We start from the raw sequence: 20913 nt of genomic DNA, 5'->3' as shown, positions 1-20913 counted from the left end.
AGGCACATGACAGCCCTCTTGGAGTTTGCCAAAAGGCACCTAAAGATTCTCTGGTCTGATGAAACCACGATTGAACTCTTTAGCCTGAATGCTGTAACAATGTACACTGAGAGTTGGGAAGCAAGTTCAGGGAGTGAATACATGTAATGAATAAACAACCATGAACTTATCAAGAAACACAAACAGCTCACCGACATGATACAGAAACAATAACGCCTGGGGAAGGAACCAAAGGGATTGACATAAATAGGGCAGGAAATCAAGGAGGTGATGGAGTCCAGGTGAGTGTCCATAAGCGCTGGTGCGTGTGACGATGGTTTCAGGTGTGCGTAATAATCAGCAATCTGGTGACTTAGAGGCCAGTGAGGGAGTATACGTGACAAATGCCAAGCGTCACGTCTGGAGCAAACCTGGCACCATCCCTACGGTGAAGAATGGTGGTGGCAGCATCATGCTGTGGGGATGTTTTTCATAGGAAGGGACTGGGAGACCAGTCAGGATTGAGGGAAAGATGAATGGAGAAATGTACAGGGAAATCCTTGATGAAAACTTGCTCCAGAGCACTCAGACTGGGGGCGAAGGTTCACCTTCCAGCAGGACAATGACCCTAAGCACACAAGGGGTCAGAAAACTTTCCAAATGCACTGTGTGTGTATATATATATTAAATATATTTATTTAAAAAATATAAATAAACTTTCAAATGTCTCTCCTGTGAAGACTTGCGGCATACACCTACAGTATATATATAGGCCCTAGTTAGCAGCCTATTTTTCTGTTGTTCCTTGTGATTTTTGACTCGTTAATATCTCATATCTCACCCCGCCATATTAGGTTTCCCTTCTTCATTGGATAATCAGACCTAGATGTGCGCCTCCGAAAGATCTGACTATCCCCTTCTAAGCGTATTTTGACAGGCAACCTATATTAATATAATCATGTCTCTGACCTCTCTCATAATTCTATTATTATATTTCGCCTTCCAATTTACGTTTTTCTGCCTACATCTTCTGACCCTATTATACGTTTTAGGTCTCACCATTAGCTAGTTTAAATTGGCAGTGGCCACAGATGCCCAGGGTCATTATGGACCCTGCTTCATTGTTGAATTTACAACTAATTCCTGTCTTCCATTTGCATAGAATACTTGGTTCCCTTTAAAACATTTTTCTCCACACAAAATTTTAAAGACAGATCACCAGATATAAACTCCTTCAGATATTTTAGCGTCTAACACCCAGAATACATACATCATTTAATGCAATCATACAGATATTATCCCCTATATCCGTGAATAAAAAAGTACTGACCTTATTTTTTGCAGCTGAGGTTTCAATGTTGGTAGGATCTCGTCACCGTTTCTGTCGCATACTAGTTCGCCACCGGCCTGTAAAGAACCCTCTGAATGGGGCCAGGTCTTTAATCTATTGATATTTAATTTGCCCGTGCACGGTTTCGGTGTCTCCATGGAATGACAGAAAAAGATATTGAGATCCGGCTCCGAAGGACCAAGCTATCAAGAGAATTTTCAATCCCAATGATAATAACTAACAATACATAAGCTTTGACCAATTCCCGAGATTTGTAAGACCCTGGGTTTAATAAAAATTAGGCAAAGACTCAGCTTATGCGAAAGGTTCTGTAACGGTTTTCTTTATGAGAAGGAGAGTCGGACCAAAATGCAGCGTGTAGATTGCGATCCATGTTTTAATGGACAAACGTAAAACACGAATCAATGCAAACACTACAAAATAAAGAACGTGATGAACGTAACGAAAACCTAAAACAGCCTATCTGGTGAAAAACACATAGACAGGAACAATCACCCACAAACACACAGTGAACCCCAGGCTACCTAAATATGGTTCCCAATCAGAGACAATGACGAACACCTGCCTCTGACTGAGAACCATATCAGGCTGAACATAGAAATAGACAAACAAGACATGAAACATAGAATGCCCACTCAGATCACACCCTGACCAATCAAAACATAGAAAATACAAAGTAAACTATGGTCAGGGCGTGACAGTACCCCCCCCCCAAGGTGCGGACTCCGGCCGCAAAACCTGAACCTATAGGGGAGGGTCTGGGTGGGCATCTGTCCGCGGTGGCGGCTCTGGCGCTGGACGTGGACCCCACTCCATGACAGTTTTAATCCCCCTCCTAAACGTCCCTAAATAGGTTACCCACCACAATGATAACATGGGACAGAGGGACAGCTCGGGACAGAGGTAACTCGGGACAGATGGGTAGCTCAGCCCTGAGAGGAAGCTCAGCACTGAGAAGCTCAGCACTGAGAGGAAGCTCAGGCAGGTGGTTGGATCCGGCAGATCCTGGCTGGCTGGCGGTTCTGGAAGATCCTGGCTGACTGGCGGATCCGGAAGATCCTGGCTGACTGGCGGATCCGGAAGATCCTGGCTGACTGGCGGATCCGGAAGATCCTGGCTGACTGGCGGATCCGGAAGATCCTGGCTGACTGGCGGATCCGGAAGATCCTGGCTGACTGGCGGATCCGGAAGAGTCTGGTCGACTGGCGGATCCGGAAGAGTCTGGTCGACTGGCGGATCCGGAAGAGTCTGGTCGACTGGCGGATCCGGAAGAGTCTGGTCGACTGGCGGATCCGGAAGAGTCTGGTCGACTGGCGGATCCGGAAGAGTCTGGTCGACTGGCGGATCCGGAAGAGTCTGGTCGACTGGCGGATCCGGAAGAGTCTGGTCGACTGGCGGATCCGGAAGAGTCTGGTCGACTGGCGGATCCGGAAGAGTCTGGTCGACTGGCGGATCCGGAAGAGTCTGGTCGACTGGCGGATCCGGAAGAGTCTGGTCGACTGGCGGATCCGGAAGAGTCTGGTCGACTGGCGGATCCGGAAGAGTCTGGTCGACTGGCGGATCCGGAAGAGTCTGGTCGACTGGCGGATCCGGAAGAGTCTGGTCGACTGGCGGATCCGGAAGAGTCTGGTCGACTGGCAGATCTGGAAGAGTCTGGTCGACTGGCAGATCTGGAAGAGTCTGGTCGACTGGCAGATCTGGAAGAGTCTGGTCGACTGGCAGATCTGGAAGAGTCTGGTCGACTGGCAGATCTGGAAGAGTCTGGTCGACTGGCAGATCTGGAAGAGTCTGGTCGACTGGCAGATCTGGAAGAGTCTGGTCGACTGGCAGATCTGGCTGCTCCATGCTGACTGGCTGCTCCATGATGACTGGCAGCTCTGGCTGCTCCATGCTGACTGGCTGCTCCATGCTGACTGGCAGCTCTGGCTGCTCCATGCTGACTGGCTGCTCTGGCTGCTCCATGCTGACTGGCTGCTCTGGCTGCTCCATGCTGACTGGCTGCTTGGCTGCTCCATGCTGACTGGCTGCTCTGGCTGCTCCATGCTGACTGGCTGCTCCATGCTGACTGGCTGCTCCATGCTGACTGGCTGCTCCATGCTGACTGGCGGCCCTGGCTGCTCCATGCTGACTGGCGGCCCTGGCTGCTCCATGCTGACTGGCGGCCCTGGCTGCTCCATGCTGACTGGCGGCCCTGGCTGCTCCATGCTAACTGGCAGCTCTGGCGGCTCCTTGCAGACTGGCAGCTCTGGCGGCTCCTTGCAGACTGGCAGCTTTGGCGGCATCCTGCAGACTGGCAGCTCTGGCGGCTCCTTGCAGACTGGCAGCTCCTTGCAGTCTGGCAGCTCTATGCAGACTGGCAGCTCTATGCAGACTGGCAGCTCCTTGCAGACTGGCAGCTCCTTGCAGACTGGCAGCTCTATGCTAACTGGCAGCTCTATGCTAACTGGCAGCTCTATGCTAACTGGCAGCTCTATGCTAACTGGCAGCTCTATGCTAACTGGCAGTTCTGAACAGGCGGGAGACTCCGGCAGCGCTGTAGAGAAGGAAGGCTCTAACAGCGCTAAACAGGCGGGAGACTCCGACAGCGCTGGAGAGGAGGAGGGCTCCGACAGCTCTGGACAGGCGAGGCGCACTGTAGGCCTGATGCGTGGTGCTGGCACTGGTGGTACTGGGCCGAGGACACGCACAGGAAGCCTGGTGCGGGGAGCTGCTACCGGAGGGCTGGGGTGTGGAGGTGGTACTGGAAAAACCGGACCGTGCAGGCGCACTGGAGCTCTTGAGCACCGAGCCTGCCCAACCTTACCTGGTTGAATACTCACGGTCGCCCTGCCAGTGCGGCGAGGTGGAATAGCCCGCACTGGACTATGCAGGCGAACCGGAGACACCGAGCGCAAGGCTGGTGCCATGTAAACCGGCCCAAGGAGACGCACTGGGGACCAGCTGCGTAGAGCCGGCTTCATGGCATTAGGCTCGACGCTCAATCTAGCCCGGCAGACACGCGGAGCTGGAATATACCGCACCGGGCTATGCACCCGCACTGGAGACACCGTGCGCACCACTGCATAACACGGTGCCTGTCCGGTCTCTCTAGCCCCCCGGTAAGCACAGGGAGTCTGCCCAGGTCTCCTACCTGGCATAGCCATACTCCCTGTTAGCCCCCCCCCAAGAAATTTTTGGGGCTGCCTCTCAGGCTTCCATCCGCGTCGCCGTGCTGCCTTCTCATACCAGCGCCTCTCTGCTTTCACCGCCTCCATTCTTCGGTAACCTTCCTCGCACTGCTCCAGCGAATCCCAGGCAGGCTCCGGCACTCTCCCTGGGTCGGCCGCCCACCTGTCGATCTCCTCCCAAGTAGTATACTCCATACTGTACTCCTCCTTGGGCTGTTCCTGTTGTTTCTTCTCCCGCTGCACCTTAGTGCGGCTACACTCCCCTGGTTTAGCCCAGGGTCCTCTCCCGTCGAGGATTTCCTCCCATGTCCAGAAATCCTTATTGCGCTTCTCCTCGCGCTGCTCCTGCCTGTTGACACGCTGCTTGGTCCGTTGGTGGTGGGTGATTCTGTAACGGTTTTCTTCGTGAGAAGGAGAGTCGGACCAAAATGCAGCGTGTAGATTGCGATCCATGTTTTAATGGACAAACGTAAAACACGAATCAATGCAAACACTACAAAATAAAGAACGTGATGAACGTAACGAAAACCTAAAACAGCCTATCTGGTGAAAAACACATAGACAGGAACAATCACCCACAAACACACAGTGAACCCCAGGCTACCTAAATATGGTTCCCAATCAGAGACAATGACGAACACCTGCCTCTGACTGAGAACCATATCAGGCTGAACATAGAAATAGACAAACAAGACATGAAACATAGAATGCCCACTCAGATCACACCCTGACCAATCAAAACATAGAAAATACAAAGTAAACTATGGTCAGGGCGTGACAGGTTCGTACAGTTAATTCATAAGAGCGCAATGAAGTCCATAATACAAAGACATCCATTTTATAACTCATACGCACATACATACACACGAACAGTAGATGAGTTGTATCTTTCCCCATAGTTCTCACCACTGTTTATCACTACCAAGCCGACAGTTCCATTCCCCCGAGATTAGAGGAACCTTGAAAGGACTCCCTGTCCTATCGTAAGTTTCTCCGAGTTCTAGTCAGGTCAGGTCATACACAGTTGAATTGTTCTCGGTATCTCCTTAGTCACACAAACTCACACATGTCTCTACCGAACCTTATTGGACTTACGTTTAGTACTTTAATTATTCATTATACATTCTACATAAACTAATAATCACTAATAGTTACGTCTCAGGGTGGAATTCTTTAATCATTACCTTTAAGCATATAAATTCCCTGATCAAGCCGTCATACCGCTCAGGAAAGAGAAGCCTTTTGTCTCCTAGAGATGAAGATACTTTGTTGTGAAAAGTACAAATCAATCCCAGAACAACAGCCTTGTGAAGATGCTGCAGGAAACAGGTACAAAAGTATCTATATCCACTGTAAAACGAGTCCTGTGTTGACATAACCTGAAAGGCCGCTCAGAAAGGAAGAAGCCACTGCTCCAAAACCGCTATAAAAAAGCCAGACTACAGTTTGCAACTGCACATGGGGACAAAGATCGTACTTTGTGGAGAAATGTCCTCTGGTCTGATGAAACAAAAAAATAACTGTTTGGCATTATGACCATCTTTATGTTTGGAGGAAAAAGGTGGAGGCTTGCAAGCTGAAGAACACCATCCCAACTGTGAAGCACGGGTTGGCAGCATCATGTTGTGGTAGTGCTTTGCTGCAGGAGGGACTGGTGCACTTCACAGAATACATGGCATCATGAGGCAGGACAATTATGTGAATATGTTGAAGCAACACCTCAATACACAAGTCAGGAAGTTAAAGCTTGGTCGCAAATGGGTCTTGCAAATAGACATTGGCCCTAAGCATACTTCCAACATTGTGGCAAAATGGCTTAAGGACAACAAAGTCAATGTATTAGAGTGGCCATCACAAAGCTCTGACTTCAATCCTATAGAAAATTTGTGGGCAGAACTGAAAAACCGTGTGCGAGCAAGGAGGCCTACAAACCTGACTCAGTTACACTAGCTCTGTCAAGAGGAATGGGCCAAATTTCACCCAACTTATTGTGGAAGCTTGTGGAAGGCTACCCGAAATATTTGACCAAAGATAAACAATTTAAAGGCAATGCTACCAAATACTAATTGAGTGTATTTAAACTTCTGACCCACTGGGAATATGATGTAAGAAATAAAAGCTGAAATAAATAATTCTCTGTACTATTATTCTGACATTTCACATTCTTAAAATAAAGTGGTGATCCTAACTGACCTAAGACAGGGCATTTTTACTAGGATTAAATGTCAGAAATTGTGAAAAACTGAATTTAAAGGTGTTTGGATAAGGTGTATGTAAACTTCCGACTTCAACTGTACCAAGAGAGTTTTCATCTGTATTTTTTATACCACCAAAGAACGATACTGGTACTAAGACCACACTCAATGAGCTGTATACCACCATAAGCAAACAGGACCATGCGCATCCAGAGATGCTCCTCCTAGTGGCCGGGGACTTTAATGCAGGGAAACTTAAATCGGTTTTACCTAATTTCCACCAACATGTTAAATGTGCAACCTTTACTCCACACACAGAGACACGTACAAAGCTCTCCCTCGCCCTCCATTTGGCAAATCTGACCATAATTATATCCTCCTGATTCCTACTTACAAGCAGAAATTGAAGCAGGAAGCACCAGTGACTTGGTCAATAAAAAACTGGTCAGATGAAGCAGATGCTAAACTACAGGACGGTTATGCTAACACAGACTGGAATATGTTCCGGGATTCTTCCGATGGCATTGAGGAGTACACCACATCAGTCACTGGCTTCATCAATAAGTGCTTCGATGACGTCGTCCCCACAGTGACTGTGCATACATACCCCAACCAGAAGCCATGGATTACAGGCAACATCTGCACTGAGCTAAAGGGCAGTGTTGCCGCTTTCATGGAGTGGGTCTCTAACCCGGAAGCATATAAGGCAAATGGTCAATACAGGACAAAGATCAAATTGTACTACTCCGGCTCCGATGCTTGTCAGATGTGGCAGGGCTTGCAAACTATCACATACTACAAAGGGAAGCACAGCCAAGAGCTGCCCAGTGACACGAGCCTACCAGACGAGCTAAATTAATTCTATGCTCGCTTCGAGGCAAGTAACACTGAAACATGCAGGAGAGCATCAGCTGTTCCGGACGACTGTGTGATCACGCTCTCCTCAGCCGATGTGTTACCAGGACGTGTACTCCGACCATGCGCTGACCAACTGGCAAGTGTCTTCACTGATATTTTCAACCTCTCCCTGTCTGAGTCTGTAATACCAACATGTTTCAAGCAAACCACCATAGTTCCTGTGCCCAAGAACACTAAGGTAACCTGCCTAAATGACTACCGACCCGTGGCACTCACGTAAGGTAGCCATGAAGTGCTTTGAAAGGCTGGTCGTGGCACACATCAACACAATTATCCCAGAAACCCTGACCCACTCCAATTTGCATACCGCCACAACAGATCCTCAGATGATGCAATCTCTATTGCATTCCACACTGCCCTTTCCCACCTGGACAAAAGGAACACCTATGTGAGAATGCTATTCATTGACTACAGCTCAGCGTTCAACACCATAGTGCCCTCAAAGCACACCCCTAAGCTAAGGACCCTGGGACTAAACACCTCCATCTGCAACTGGATCCTGGACTTCCTGACGTGCCGCCCCCAGGTGGTAAGGGTTGGTAACAACACATCCACACGCTGCTCCTCAACACAGGGGCCCCTCAGTGGTGTGTGCTCAGTCCCCTCCTGTACTCCCTGTTCAGTCATGACTGCACGGCTAGGCACGACTCCAACACCATCATTGCGTTTTCTGATGACACAACAATGGTAGGCCTGGTCACCGACAATGATGAGACAGGCTATAGGGAGGAGGTCATACCTGGCTGTGTGGTGCCAGGACAACAACCTCTCCCTCAATGTGATCAAGACTAAAGACATGATTGTGGACTACTGGAAAAGGAGGACCGATCACGCCCCCATTCTCATCGACCGGGCTGTAGTGGAGCAGGTTGAGAGCTTCAAGTTCCTTGGTGTCCACATCACCAATAAACTAACATGGTCCAAGCAAAAGAAATGGGATGGTGTATCGCTGCAGAAAGCTGTGGTAGCCATGCTGGTTAAGTGTGTCTTGAATTCTAAATAAATCACAGACAGTGTCACCAGCAAAGTACCCCCAAACCATCACACCTCCTCCTCCGTGCTTCACAGTGGGAACCACACATGCGGAGATCATCCGTTCCCCTAATCTTTGTCTCACAAAGACACAGTGGTTGTAACCAAAAATCTCACATTTGGACTCATCAGACCAAATTACAGATTTCACCGGTCTAATGTCCATTGCTCGTGTTTCTTGTTCCAAGCAAGTCTCTTCTTATTATTGGTGTTCTTTGGTAGCGGTTTCTTTGCAGCAATTTGACCATTAAGGCCTGGTTCACGCAGTCTCCTCTGAACAGTTGATGTTGAGATGTGTCTTGAACTCTGTGAAGCATTTATTTGGGCTGCAATCTGAGGAGCAGTTAACTCTAATGAACTCTGGGTCTTCCTTTCCTGTGGCGGTCTTCATGAGATCCAGTTTCATCATTGATGGTTTTTGCGACTGCACTTGAAGAAACTTTACATTTTCCGGATTGACTGACCTTCATGTCTTAAAGTAGTGATGGACTGTCATTTCTCTTTGCTTATTTGAGCTGTTCTTGCCATAATATGGACTTGGTCTTTTTCCAGATAGGTGCTCTCTTTTGTATACCTTGTCACAACACAACTGATTGGCTCAAACGCATTAAGGAAAGAAATTCCACATTAACTTTAAACAAGGCACACCTGTTAATTTAAATGCATTCCAGGTGACTACCTCATGGAACTGGTTGAGATAATACCAAGAGTGTGCAAAGTTGTCATCAAGGCAAAGGGTGGCTACCTTGAAGAATCTCAAACATAAAATATATTTTGATTTGTTTAACACTTTTTTGGTTACCACATGATTGCATATGTGTTATTTCATAGTTTTGGTGTTTGACTGTTAACTCTAATGAACTTTTGACTGATGCTATATAAACTGAGCAAAAAGAGAAACGTTCTCTCACTGTCAACTGCGTTTATTTTCAGCAAACTTAACATCTGTAAATATTTGTATGAACATAACAAGATTCAACAACTGAGACATAAACTGAACAAGTTCCACAGATATGTGATGAACAGCAATGTAATAATGTGTCCCTGAACAAAGGGGTAACAGTCAGTATCTGGTGTGGCCACCAGCTGCATTAAGTACTGCAGTGCATCTCCTCCTCATGGACTGCAACATATTTGCCAGTTCTTGATGTGAGATGTTACCCCACTCTTCCACCAAGGTGCCTGCAAGTTCCCAGACATTTCTGGGGGCAATGGCCCTAGCCCTCACCCTCCGATCCAAGAGGTCCCAGACGTACTCAATGGGATTGAGATACGAGATCCGGGCTCTTCGCTGGCCATGGCAGAACACTGACATTCCTGTCTTGCAGGAAATAACGCACAGAATGAGCAGTATGGCTGGTGGCATTGTCATGCTGGAGGGTCATGTCAGGATGAGCCTGCAGGAAGGGTACTACATGAGGGAGGAGGATATCTTCCCTGTAACTCACAGCATTGAGATTGCCTGTAATGACAACAAGCTCAGTCCGATGATGCTGTGACACACTGCCCCAGACAATGACAGACACTCCACCTCCAAATCGATCCCGCTCCAGAGTACAGGCCTCGGTGTAACACTCTTTCCTTCAACGATAAACGTTAATCCGACCATTACCCCTGGTGAGACAAAACCTTGACACATCAGTGAATAGCACTTTTTGCCGGTTCTGTCTGGTCCAGCGATGGTGGTTTTGTGCTCATAGGCGACGTTGTGATGTCTGGTGAGGACCTGCCTTACCACAATCCCTCAATCCAGTCTCTCTCAGCCTATTGCGGACAGTCTGAGCACTGATGGAGGGATTGTGCTTTCCTGGTGTAACTCGGGCAGTTGTTGTTGCTATCCTGTACTTGTCCCACAGGTGTGATGTTCAGATGTACCGATCCTGTGCAGGTGTTGTTACACGTGGTCTGCCACTGTGAGGACGATCAGCTTTCCGTCCTGTCTCCCTGTAGCGCTGTCTTAGACTTCTCACAGTACGGACATTGCAATTTATTGCCCTGGCCACATCTGCAGTCTTCATGCCTCCTTGCAGCATGCCTAAGGTACGGTCACACAGATGAGCAGGGACCCTGAGCATCTTTCTTTTGGTGTTTTTCAGAGTCAGTAGAAAGGCCTCTTTAGTGTCCTAAGTTTTAATAACTGTGACCTTAATTGCCTACCATCTGTAAACTGTTAGTGTCTTAACGACCGTTCCACAGGTGCATGTTCATTAATTGTTTATGGTTCATCGAACAAGCATGGGAAACATTGTTTAAACCCTTTACAAATGAAGATCTGTGAAGTTATTTGGATTTTTACAAATTATCTTTGAAGGACAGCGTCCTGAAACAGGGACGTTTCTTTTTTTGCAGCGTTTACATTTTAAACATCACACACAGCCTACATTTGAGTACATACACACAAAGTATCAAGGTCAAATAGGGGAGAGGCATAGTGCGGTAATGTGTTGCCATTTCTGTTTTTTTGCAAACAGGATGCATGTTTTGGAATATTTTCATTCTGTACAGGCTTCCTTCTTTTTACTCTGTAAATTAGCTTAGTATGTGGAGTAACTGCAATGTTGTTGATCCATTCTTAGTTTTCTCCTATCACAACAATTCAACTCTGTTACTATTTTAAAGTCAGCATTGGACTCATGGTGAAATCCTTGACTGGTTTCCTTCCTCTCTGGCAACTGAGTTAGGAAGGACACCTTTACCTTCGTAGTGACACCAATCAAAGTGTCATTTATAACTTCATCATGCTCAAAGGGATATTCAATGTCTGCTTCGACCCCCCCCCCCCCTCATCTACTCAATGGTCTTTGTCATTGAATATGTGTTTGAAGTTCACTATTCCACCGAGGGACCTTACAGATAGATGTGTTGTGTGGAGTACAGAAATTAGGTAGTCATTCAAAAATAATTTTAAACACTATAATTGCACACAGAGTGAGTCCATGCAACTTATTATGTGACTTGTTAACCTTCTTTTTTTTTTACTTCGGAATGTATTTAGGTTTGCCATAAAAAAGGGGTGAGTAGTTATTGACACAAGACATTTCAACTTTTCATTTTTTATTAATTTGTAAAAATGTCTAAAAACATAATTCAACTTTGACATTATGGCGCATTGTGTGTAGACCAGTAATAAAAATAACACAACAAAATGTGGAAAAAGTCAAGGGATGTGAATACTTTCTGAAGGCACTGTACATGTTAAGTTGCGTATTGGCAACTGTGGTATGCTACAACTGTGCTACGTGGAGGTTCTTTGAAATAAATGCAAGTCAGCACTTATGCTCTAAATGTGAACCACATTGTTCCAAATTCCAACAGACACAATGGTACATGTTAATTTACAATATTTGAACTGGGCAGTTTTGTTTCTTTTTGAAAGGGGGAGCAGGGTGGTTCTATCTAAATCCAATTAAATGTACACTGCAACTCAGCCACAGTGAGGGTAAACAAAGAGCTGCTGGCTTCCTGAGTGTAAGCCATTTTATTGGACAAAGGAGAATGTAGCCTATGTGGCGCGGAGAGGGAGGATGTGAGCTGAGTTGTTGGTGGTTGTTGTGACTTCGAAAGTATTCTGTCACGTTCACGTTGTATTCAGCAGTAGAACGGTCTGAAAAGAAACAACGTTCAACTGACAATTAGGTGGTCATAGACTACTTTCTTTTTGCAGTTCCAAGTAGTTAACAAAAGCATTGGTTGTCTCAGTTAGCACTGGATGTAATGCTACCAGTTAAGACGTGAAATTAGATAATACAGTCTTAATACTTCTGCTTGTCCAGGAAAAGTAGGTAGCTGCAACAGGAAAGCCCTCATTTCCCAATGAAATCTTTGCACAGCAGATGCTGGCAGAGGTAAGTGACCAAAAGATAACCTCATAGCTTAGCTCCTCTGATTGGACCAAAGAGGATTGGGTCTTGTTTTAATGGAGATCTGACTGCAACAAACCCAACGCTGGAGTGTGACCTTATTCCACCAAGGAATAACAGTAGACAGTTGACCCCTCTCAGTGGTCACTCAATTTTAGAAGTGGATCAAATGACTTCATTACATTTACATTTGAGTCATTTAGCAGACACTTCTATCCAGAGCGACATACAGCAGCAATTAGAGTTAGGTGCCTTGCTCAAGGGCACATCTATAGTTTTAATTAATTTCCCTTTTAAATGGGTTTACAGTGGTTAAACTATTTGTTTTATTTGTGTTCAGAATCTTAGTTAGCATAGTCTTATTTTGCATAGTCTTATTTTCACATATTAAAATAAAAATGTACACTATGTGGCCAAACGTATGTGGACACCTGCTCGTCGAACATCTCATTCCAAAATCATGGTCATTAATATGGAGTTGGTCCCCCCTGCAATAACAACATCCACTCTTCTGGGAAGGCCTTCCACTAGATGTTGGAACATTGCTGAGGGGATATGCTTGCATTCAGCCAAAAGAGCATTAATGAGGTTGAGCACTGATGTTGGGCGATTAGGCCTGGCTCGCAGTCGACATTCCAATTCATCCCAAAGGTATTTGATGGGGTTGAGGTCACGGCTCTGTGGAGGTCAGTCAAGTTCTTCCACACCGATCTGGTCAAACCATTTCTGTATGGACCTCAATTTGTGCACGGGGGCATTGTCATGGTGAAACAGGAAAGGGCCTTCCCCAAACTATTGCCACAAAGTTGGAAGCACAGAATCGTCTAGAATGTCGTATGCTGTAGTGTTAAGATTTCCCTTCATTGGAACTAAGGGGCCTAGACCAAACCATGAAAATCAGCCACAGAACATTATTCCTCCTCCACCAAACTTTACAGTTGGCATATGCATTTGGGCAGGTAGCGTTATCATGGCATCCTCCATACCCAGATTCATCCGTCGGACTGCCAGACACTCCAGAGAATGCGTTTCCACTGCTCCAGAGTCCAATGGCGGGGAGATTTACACCACTCTAGTCGACGCTTGGCATTGCGTATGGTGATCTTGGGCTTGTGTGTGGCTGTTCGGCCATGGAAACCAATCCATTAACCAAATGTATTTGTAAAGCCCTTTTTACATCAGCCGATGTCACAAAGTGCTATACAGAAACCTAGCCTAATACCCCAAACAGCAAGCAATGCAGATGTAGAAGCAGGGTGGCTAGGAAAAACTCCCTAGAAAGGCAGGAACCTAGGAAGAAATCTAGAGAGGAACCAGGCTCTGAGGGGTGGCCAGTCCTCTTCTGGCTGTGCCGGGTGGAGATTATAACAGGACATGGTCAAGATGTTCAAACGTTCATAGATGACCAACAGAGTCAAATAATAATAATTTGCAGTGGTTGTAGGTCAGCACCTCAGGAGGTCAGCACCTCAGGAGGTCAGCACCTCAGGAGTAAATGTCAGTTGGCTTTTCATAGCCGATCATTCAGAGTTAGAGACAGCAGGTGCGGTAGAGAGAGAGATTTGAAAACAGCAGGTCCGGGACAAGGTAGCACGTCTGGTGAACAGGTCAGGGTTCCATAGCCGCAGGCAGAACAGTTGAAACTGGAGCAGCAGCACGGCCAGGTGGACTGGGGATAGCAAGGAGTCATCAGGCCAGGTAGTCCTGAGGCATGGTCCTAGGGCTCAGGTCCTCCGAGAGAAAGAGATAGAGAGAGCATACTTAAATTCACACAGGACACCAGATAAGACAGGATAAATACTCCAGATATAACAGACTGACCCTAGCCCCCTGACACAAACTATTGCAGCATAAATACTGGAGGCTGAGACAGGAGGGGTCGCGAGACACTGTGGCCCCATTCAACAATACCCCCGGACAGGGCCAACCAGGCAGGATATAACCCCACCCACTTTGCCAAAGCACAGCCCCACACCACTAGAGGGATATCTTCAACCATATATATATTACATACGTATTCAGACCTTTTACTCTGTAATTTGTTGAAGCACCTTTGGCAGCGATTACTGCCTTGAGTCTTCATGGCCATAATGCTACAAGCTTGGCACATCTGTATTTGGGGAGTTTCTCCCATTCTTTGCAGATCCTCTCAAGCTCTGTCAGGTTGGATGGGGTGCATCACTGAACAGCTATGTTCAGGTCTCTTCAGAGATGTTTGATCGGGTTCAAGTCTGGGGTCTAGCTGGGCCACTCAAGAACATTCAGAGACTAGGGTCGTTGTCCTGTTGGAGGGGAACCTTCGCCCCCGTCTGAGGTCCTGAGCACTCTGGAGCAGGTTTTCGTGAAGGATCTTTCAGTACTTTGCTCCGTTCATCTATCCCTCCATCCTGACTGAAAAACATCCCCACAGCATGATGCTGCCACCACCATGCTTCACCGTCGGGATTGTGCCAGTTTTCCTCCAGACGTGATGCTTGGCTTTCAGGCCAAAGAGTTCAATCTTGGTTTCATCAGACCAGAAAATCTTGTTTGTCTGAGAGTCTTTAGGTGCCCATTGGCAAACTCCAAGTGGGCTGTCATGTGCATTTTTTTCTTGTCTGGCCACTCTACCATAAAAGCCTGATTGGTGGAGTGCTGCAGAGATCGTTGTCCTTCTGGAAGATTCTCCCATCTCCTCACAGAAACTCTGGAGCCATGTCAGAGTGACCATTGGGTTCTTGGTCACCTCCCTGAACACGGCCCTTCTCCCTCGATTGCTCAGTTTGGCCAGACGGCCAGCTCTGGGAAGAGTCTTGGTGGTTCCAAACTTCTTTCATTTAAGAATGATGGAGGCCACTGTGTTCTTGGGGACCTTCAATACTGCAGACATTTTTTGTTACCCGTCCCCAGATCTGTGCCTTGACACAATCCTGTCTTGGAGCTCTACAGACAATTCCTTTGACCTCATGGCTTAGTTTTTGCTTTGACATGCACTGTCAACTGTGAGACCTTATATAGACAGGTGTGTGCCTTTCCAAATCATGTCCAATCAAGTGAATTTACCACAAATGGACTCCCAATTAAGTTGTAGAAACATCTCAAGGATGATCATTGGAAACAGGATGCACCTGAGCTCAATTTCGAGTCTCATTGTAAAGGGTCTGAACATTTATGTAAATTTGGTATTTCGTTTTTTTTTTTTTAATACATTTGCTAACATTTCTGAAAAACTGTTTTTTAGAACAAGGCTGAAATGTAACAAAATGTGGAACAAGTCAAGGGGTCTGAATACTTTCCGAATAAACTATATACAGTGGGGCAAAAAAGTATTTAGTCAGCCACCAATTGTGCAAGTTCTCCCACTTAAAAAGATGAGAGAGGCCTGTAATAATCATCATAGGTACACTTCAACTACAAAGAATTGAGATAAACTTTTGTTATTGACCAAATACTTATTTTCCACCATAATTTGCAAATTAATTAATTAAAAATCCTACAATGTGATTTTCTGGATTTTTTTGTCTCATTTTGTCTGTCATAGTTGAAGTGTACCTATGATGAAAATTACAGGCCTCCCTCATCTTTTTAAGTGGGAGAACTTGAAGAATTGTTGGCTGACTAAATACTTTTTTGCCCCACTGTATATCCAATATGATGAAACAAACAATCAACAGCTTCTTTTGTACTGTAACTTTTCAAGGTGGCCTTTTCCCACATTTGATGGTTCCCCTTAGCCTGGTCTCATACTGTAAGTGCCATAGCCAACTGCTCTTCAATATTCTATGGTATGATAAAAAATGAATGCAGAGAGGTGTTTGCTAAAGTACAAAACAGACTGGAACACCAGGCTAGGATACCACTGCCAGGATGTTTTGATTAAAAATGTCAATTTATATGGGGTGTGTTCTTGTTTACACAGGTACAATGGCTCCCTACCCAACGGAGACAGGGGGAGGCGGAAAAGCCGCTTTGCACTGTGCCGGAGACCCAAGGCCAGCGGGGTGAAACCCAGCACAGTACACGTGGCGTGTACACCTCAGGCAGCCAAGGTAGGAGCTAGGAAACAGTCATACTGTATGCTTGAATTTAAGACTTATTTCTGTAATTGTAGAAACTCTCTTATATAATGTAATGTATACTTGATATAAACAAGATGATAGTGACAGGATTGTCTCTTGTTGCACTAATACACAATCTTCTCTCTATAATAGGCATTATATATCCACTCAGAACAGGGGTGCCTGAAGTAAATGTAATTGGTAATGACATCATCCTGCTACTCCTAACATCAACTTTTCCCTCCTGCAGGCCATCAGCAACAAGGACCAGCACAGTATCTCCTACACTCTGTCCCGGGCCCAGACGGTGGTGGTGGAGTACACTCATGACAGCAATACAGACATGTTCCAGGTGAGTGTGTCCCCAGCGTGTCCTCACTGCTCAAGTCAAGCCTGGTCCCAGATCTGTTGTGCTGTCTTGCCAACTCACATGGTCGACTGTGTGATCACGCTCGCCGTAGCCGATGTGAGTAAGACCTTTGAACAGGTTAACATTCACAAGGCCGCAGAGCCAGACGGATTACCAGGAAGCATACGCAGAGCATGCGCTGACCCGCTGGCAAGTGTCTTCACTGACATTTTCAACCTCTCCCTGACCCTGTCTGTAACACCTACATGTTTCAAGCAGACCACCATAGTCTCTGTGCCCAAGAACGTCAAGGTAACCTGTCTAAATGACTATGGCCCCGTAACAGTCACACCTGTAGACATGAAATGCTCTAAAAGGCTAGCGTTCACAGGCTAGGTTGAATAGGGAAAATTTGAGTATCACATAGTAGCCGAAACCTATCGCTGTTACACTGAACTGGGGGAATGGAATATGAATGACAGTCATCCAATATGCTGTAATAGAAACAAGGCCATGCTCATAATTTTTTTAATCATCCTCCCTCATCTTGAATGTCACCGACTGCCACTGCTATACATCCTGTATAGATTGTACAGATTTGACGAATTACATTGTGGCTTCTCGAAGCTGATTCAGCAGGCGGTTAAGCAGTGAGACCTCATGAGGCCCGGGTGCACCCTGCCATTCCTTTCTGATAAGACCACATCACCCTCTCTTCCCTCTCTCGCTCTCTCTCTTTCTCTTACATCACTCTTCAATGTTCTCTCTTTCTCTCTCTCTCTCTCTCTCTCTCTCTCTCTCTCTCTCTCTCTCTCTCTACTCTCTCTCTCTCTTTCTCCCCCCTCTCTCCTTCTCTATCCATCACACACACTCTCTCACACACACACACTCTCTCTCTCTCTCTCTCTCTCTTTTACATATCTTTAACTCTCTCTCTTTTATGTCCCTGTTGACTCCTGCATGAGTTTCCCTAAGTAGAGAATAATTGTTCCGTTCACACACCCAAGGAACAACTACCATAGTGATGACAATAAGAAGCCGTGTCTTTCTTCACATGCATAGAAAGTCTAAACACACACACACACACAGAGACCCTTATCCCGACTGTCTCCACTCATAGTGATTTACAGACGTGAACAGTCTGACGGTGGCCAGCCGTGCTGTTACTCCATTACTTCTGCATGACATCAATGACAGCCTCAGCTAACATAAATCTGAAAATGTTTCCCTTTCTTTCTTACATTAATCTGCCACCTGTCTTTTCTCTCAATCTCATAGTCCAGGTCCTGATCTGATCTACATGTGCTTTAGCCAACTCTAACTAATGAATGGCATGAAAACGATAGAAGGCTTGGCTAACAGGCCTCTTAGTAAAAGCACTAATGGTTGAGAGACCAAATAAAAAGGAGGCAAGGAAAGGAAGCCATTTGAGTACTGAGACACAAATCTGTGATTCCTTAAACTAATCTAAATAAAGAACTGAATCAGTTTAGTTACTACAGTGGGGCAAAAAAGTATTTAGTCAGCCACCAATTGTGCAAGTTCTCCCACTTAAAAAGATGAGAGGCCTGTAATTTTTATCATAGGTACACTTCAACTATGACAGACAAAATGAGAAAAAAAATCCAGAAAATCACATTGTAGGATTTTTTAAATGAATTTATTTGCAAATTATGGTGGAAAATAAGTATTTGGTCAATAACAAAAGTTTATCTGAATACTTTGTTATATACCCTTTGTTGGCAATGACAGAGGTCAAACATTTTCTGTAAGTCTTCACAAGGTTTTCACACACTGTTGCTGGTATTTTGGCCCATTCCTCCATGCAGATCTCCTCTAGAGCAGTGATGTTTTGGGGCTGTTGCTGGGCAACACGGACTTTCAACTCCCTCCAAATATTTTCTATGGGGTTGAGATCTGGAGACTGGCTAGGCCACTCCAGGACCTTGAAATGCTTCTTACGAAGCCACTCCTTCGTTGCCCGGGCGGTGTGTTTGGGATCATTGTCATGCTGAAAGACCCAGCTCACCGTTCTTGTGATCATTTTGACCCCACGGGGTGAGATCTTGCGTGGAGCCCCAGATCGAGGGAGATTATCAGTGGTCTTGTATGTCTTCCATTTCCTAATAATTGCTCCCACAGTTGATTTCTTCAAACCAAGCTGCTTACCTATTGCATATTCAGTCTTCCCAGCCTGGTGTCCTTTGACAGCTCTTTGGTCTTGGCCATAGTGGAGTTTGGAGTGTGACTGTTTGAGGTTGTGGACAGGTGTCTTTTATACTGATAACAAGTTCAAACAGGTGCCATTAATACAGGTAACGAGTGGAGGACAGAGGAGCCTCTTAAAGAAGAAGTTACAGGTCTGTGAGAGCCAGAAATCTTGCTTGTTTGTAGGTGACCAAATACTTATTTTCCACCATAATTTGCAAATAAATTCATTAACAATCCTACAATATGATTTTCTGGAGTTTTTTTTCTCATTTTGTCTGTCATAGTTGAAGTGTACCTATGATGAAAATTACAGACCTCTCTCATCTTTTTAAGTGGGAGAACTTGCACAATTGGTGGCTGACTAAATACTTTTTTGCTCCACTGAATATTTGCCTCTCTAAAAGCTTTTTTTTTTTGCAAGAACATTGCTAAAGCTTAATGGAATATACACTCTGATAACTCATATACCTCTTTTCCCTTCCATCCCAGATTGGGCGTTCCACAGAGAGCCCCATAGACTTTGTGGTGACAGACACGGTGCCTGGCAGCCAGCAGAGCCACGGGGGGGAGGGCCAGACCCAGACCCAGTCTATCCAGAGCACCATCTCGCGCTTCGCCTGCCGCATCATCTGCCAGCGGAGCCCGCCGTACACCGCTCGCATCTACGCCGCCGGCTTCGACTCCTCCAAGAACATCTTCCTGGGGGTGAGTTGGTGATTGTGATGAAAACAAAATAGCTGCCATATAATTAGGAGAGAAATACTACTAATGTGATATACTGTTTCTCTGTAAGCATTTGCAATTAGCATTCATGATGCAATGACGTTTATAAGCCATAATACAACCTTGAAATAACTATGAACTATTATAACTAAAAGTATTGCACACATATTTCTGAAACTTTCCTTTTCTACTTTCTATCCCTTCTTTCCCCCAGGAGAAGGCAGCCAAGTGGAGGACACAGGACGGACAGATGGACGGGCTGACCACTAATGGCGTGCTGGTGATGCACCCTCGCCACGGCTTCACGCAGGACTCCAAGCCGGGCGTGTGGAGAGAGATCTCTGTCTGTGGCAAAGTCTTCACCCTCAGAGAGACCCGCTCCGCCCAGCAACGGGGCAAGATGGTGGGTAGCTAGTAGATACATACATAGACACAAGCATGCACACAAGCACACACGTACACACACAGATGCGTGCGCACACATGAAGTAACAAGCCCTAACATGTATAGATGTGAGTACTTGCAGAAACATAACATGTTCAAACACACACACACACACACACACACACACACATACACTCCTGTGCAGCCTCATTGAGTGAGTATACTCCCTGTAAGCCATGCCTTGCCATTGTTTTCCAGGGACATTGTTTTAAGTAGATGTTTCTGAAGCATTAATACTGCACTAATTGAATGGATGCTGCCAGATAATATCACCAGTTCTCACTCTAACTTGGAACAATTGACTCTTGAACAATTTTTCAGAACATAGACTACTGTCCTCCAAAATGTTATTGTTGGGTAACTTCATTAAGCCATTTTACCACAGCTCTGTGATATGAGCAGATGGGACATTTGTACAGAATAGTCTGGTTGGATGGGCTTTAACTGTTTGAGGTCTCTGTTTCTCATACACAGAAATCAGCATCTGATTTATAGTGTGATAGGTCTGTTATGTCACCGATAATAACCTCCCCTGGAAAACCCTGACTCTATACTTTTAAGTTCCATCCCCTTCTCCCAGAGACCACACAGTCAGTTTGGAAGATTTCAGTAAGTCAGAGGAATTCTCATAGGAATCTCACACTCCT

At 45.9% G+C, this 20913-nt stretch overlaps 1 protein-coding gene across 1 annotated transcript in view; it reads left to right on the top strand.

Moving 5' to 3' along the window:
- Positions 1-20913, top strand: part of LOC110493727 (E3 ubiquitin-protein ligase pellino homolog 1) — a 53388-nt gene that overhangs the window by 30038 nt on the left and 2437 nt on the right. The window contains exons 3-6 of the mRNA XM_021568154.2: positions 16401-16530; positions 16790-16891; positions 19589-19804; positions 20037-20225. Of these exons, the coding sequence (XP_021423829.1) occupies positions 16401-16530; positions 16790-16891; positions 19589-19804; positions 20037-20225 (637 nt within the window). The remainder of the gene's footprint in view (positions 1-16400; positions 16531-16789; positions 16892-19588; positions 19805-20036; positions 20226-20913) is intronic.

Source organism: Oncorhynchus mykiss, chromosome 17, assembly GCF_013265735.2.
Source record: "Oncorhynchus mykiss isolate Arlee chromosome 17, USDA_OmykA_1.1, whole genome shotgun sequence".
Lineage (NCBI taxonomy): Eukaryota > Metazoa > Chordata > Actinopteri > Salmoniformes > Salmonidae > Oncorhynchus > Oncorhynchus mykiss.
Note: the sequence above shows the minus strand (reverse complement) of the source record. Positions and strands in the feature narration are given on the sequence as shown.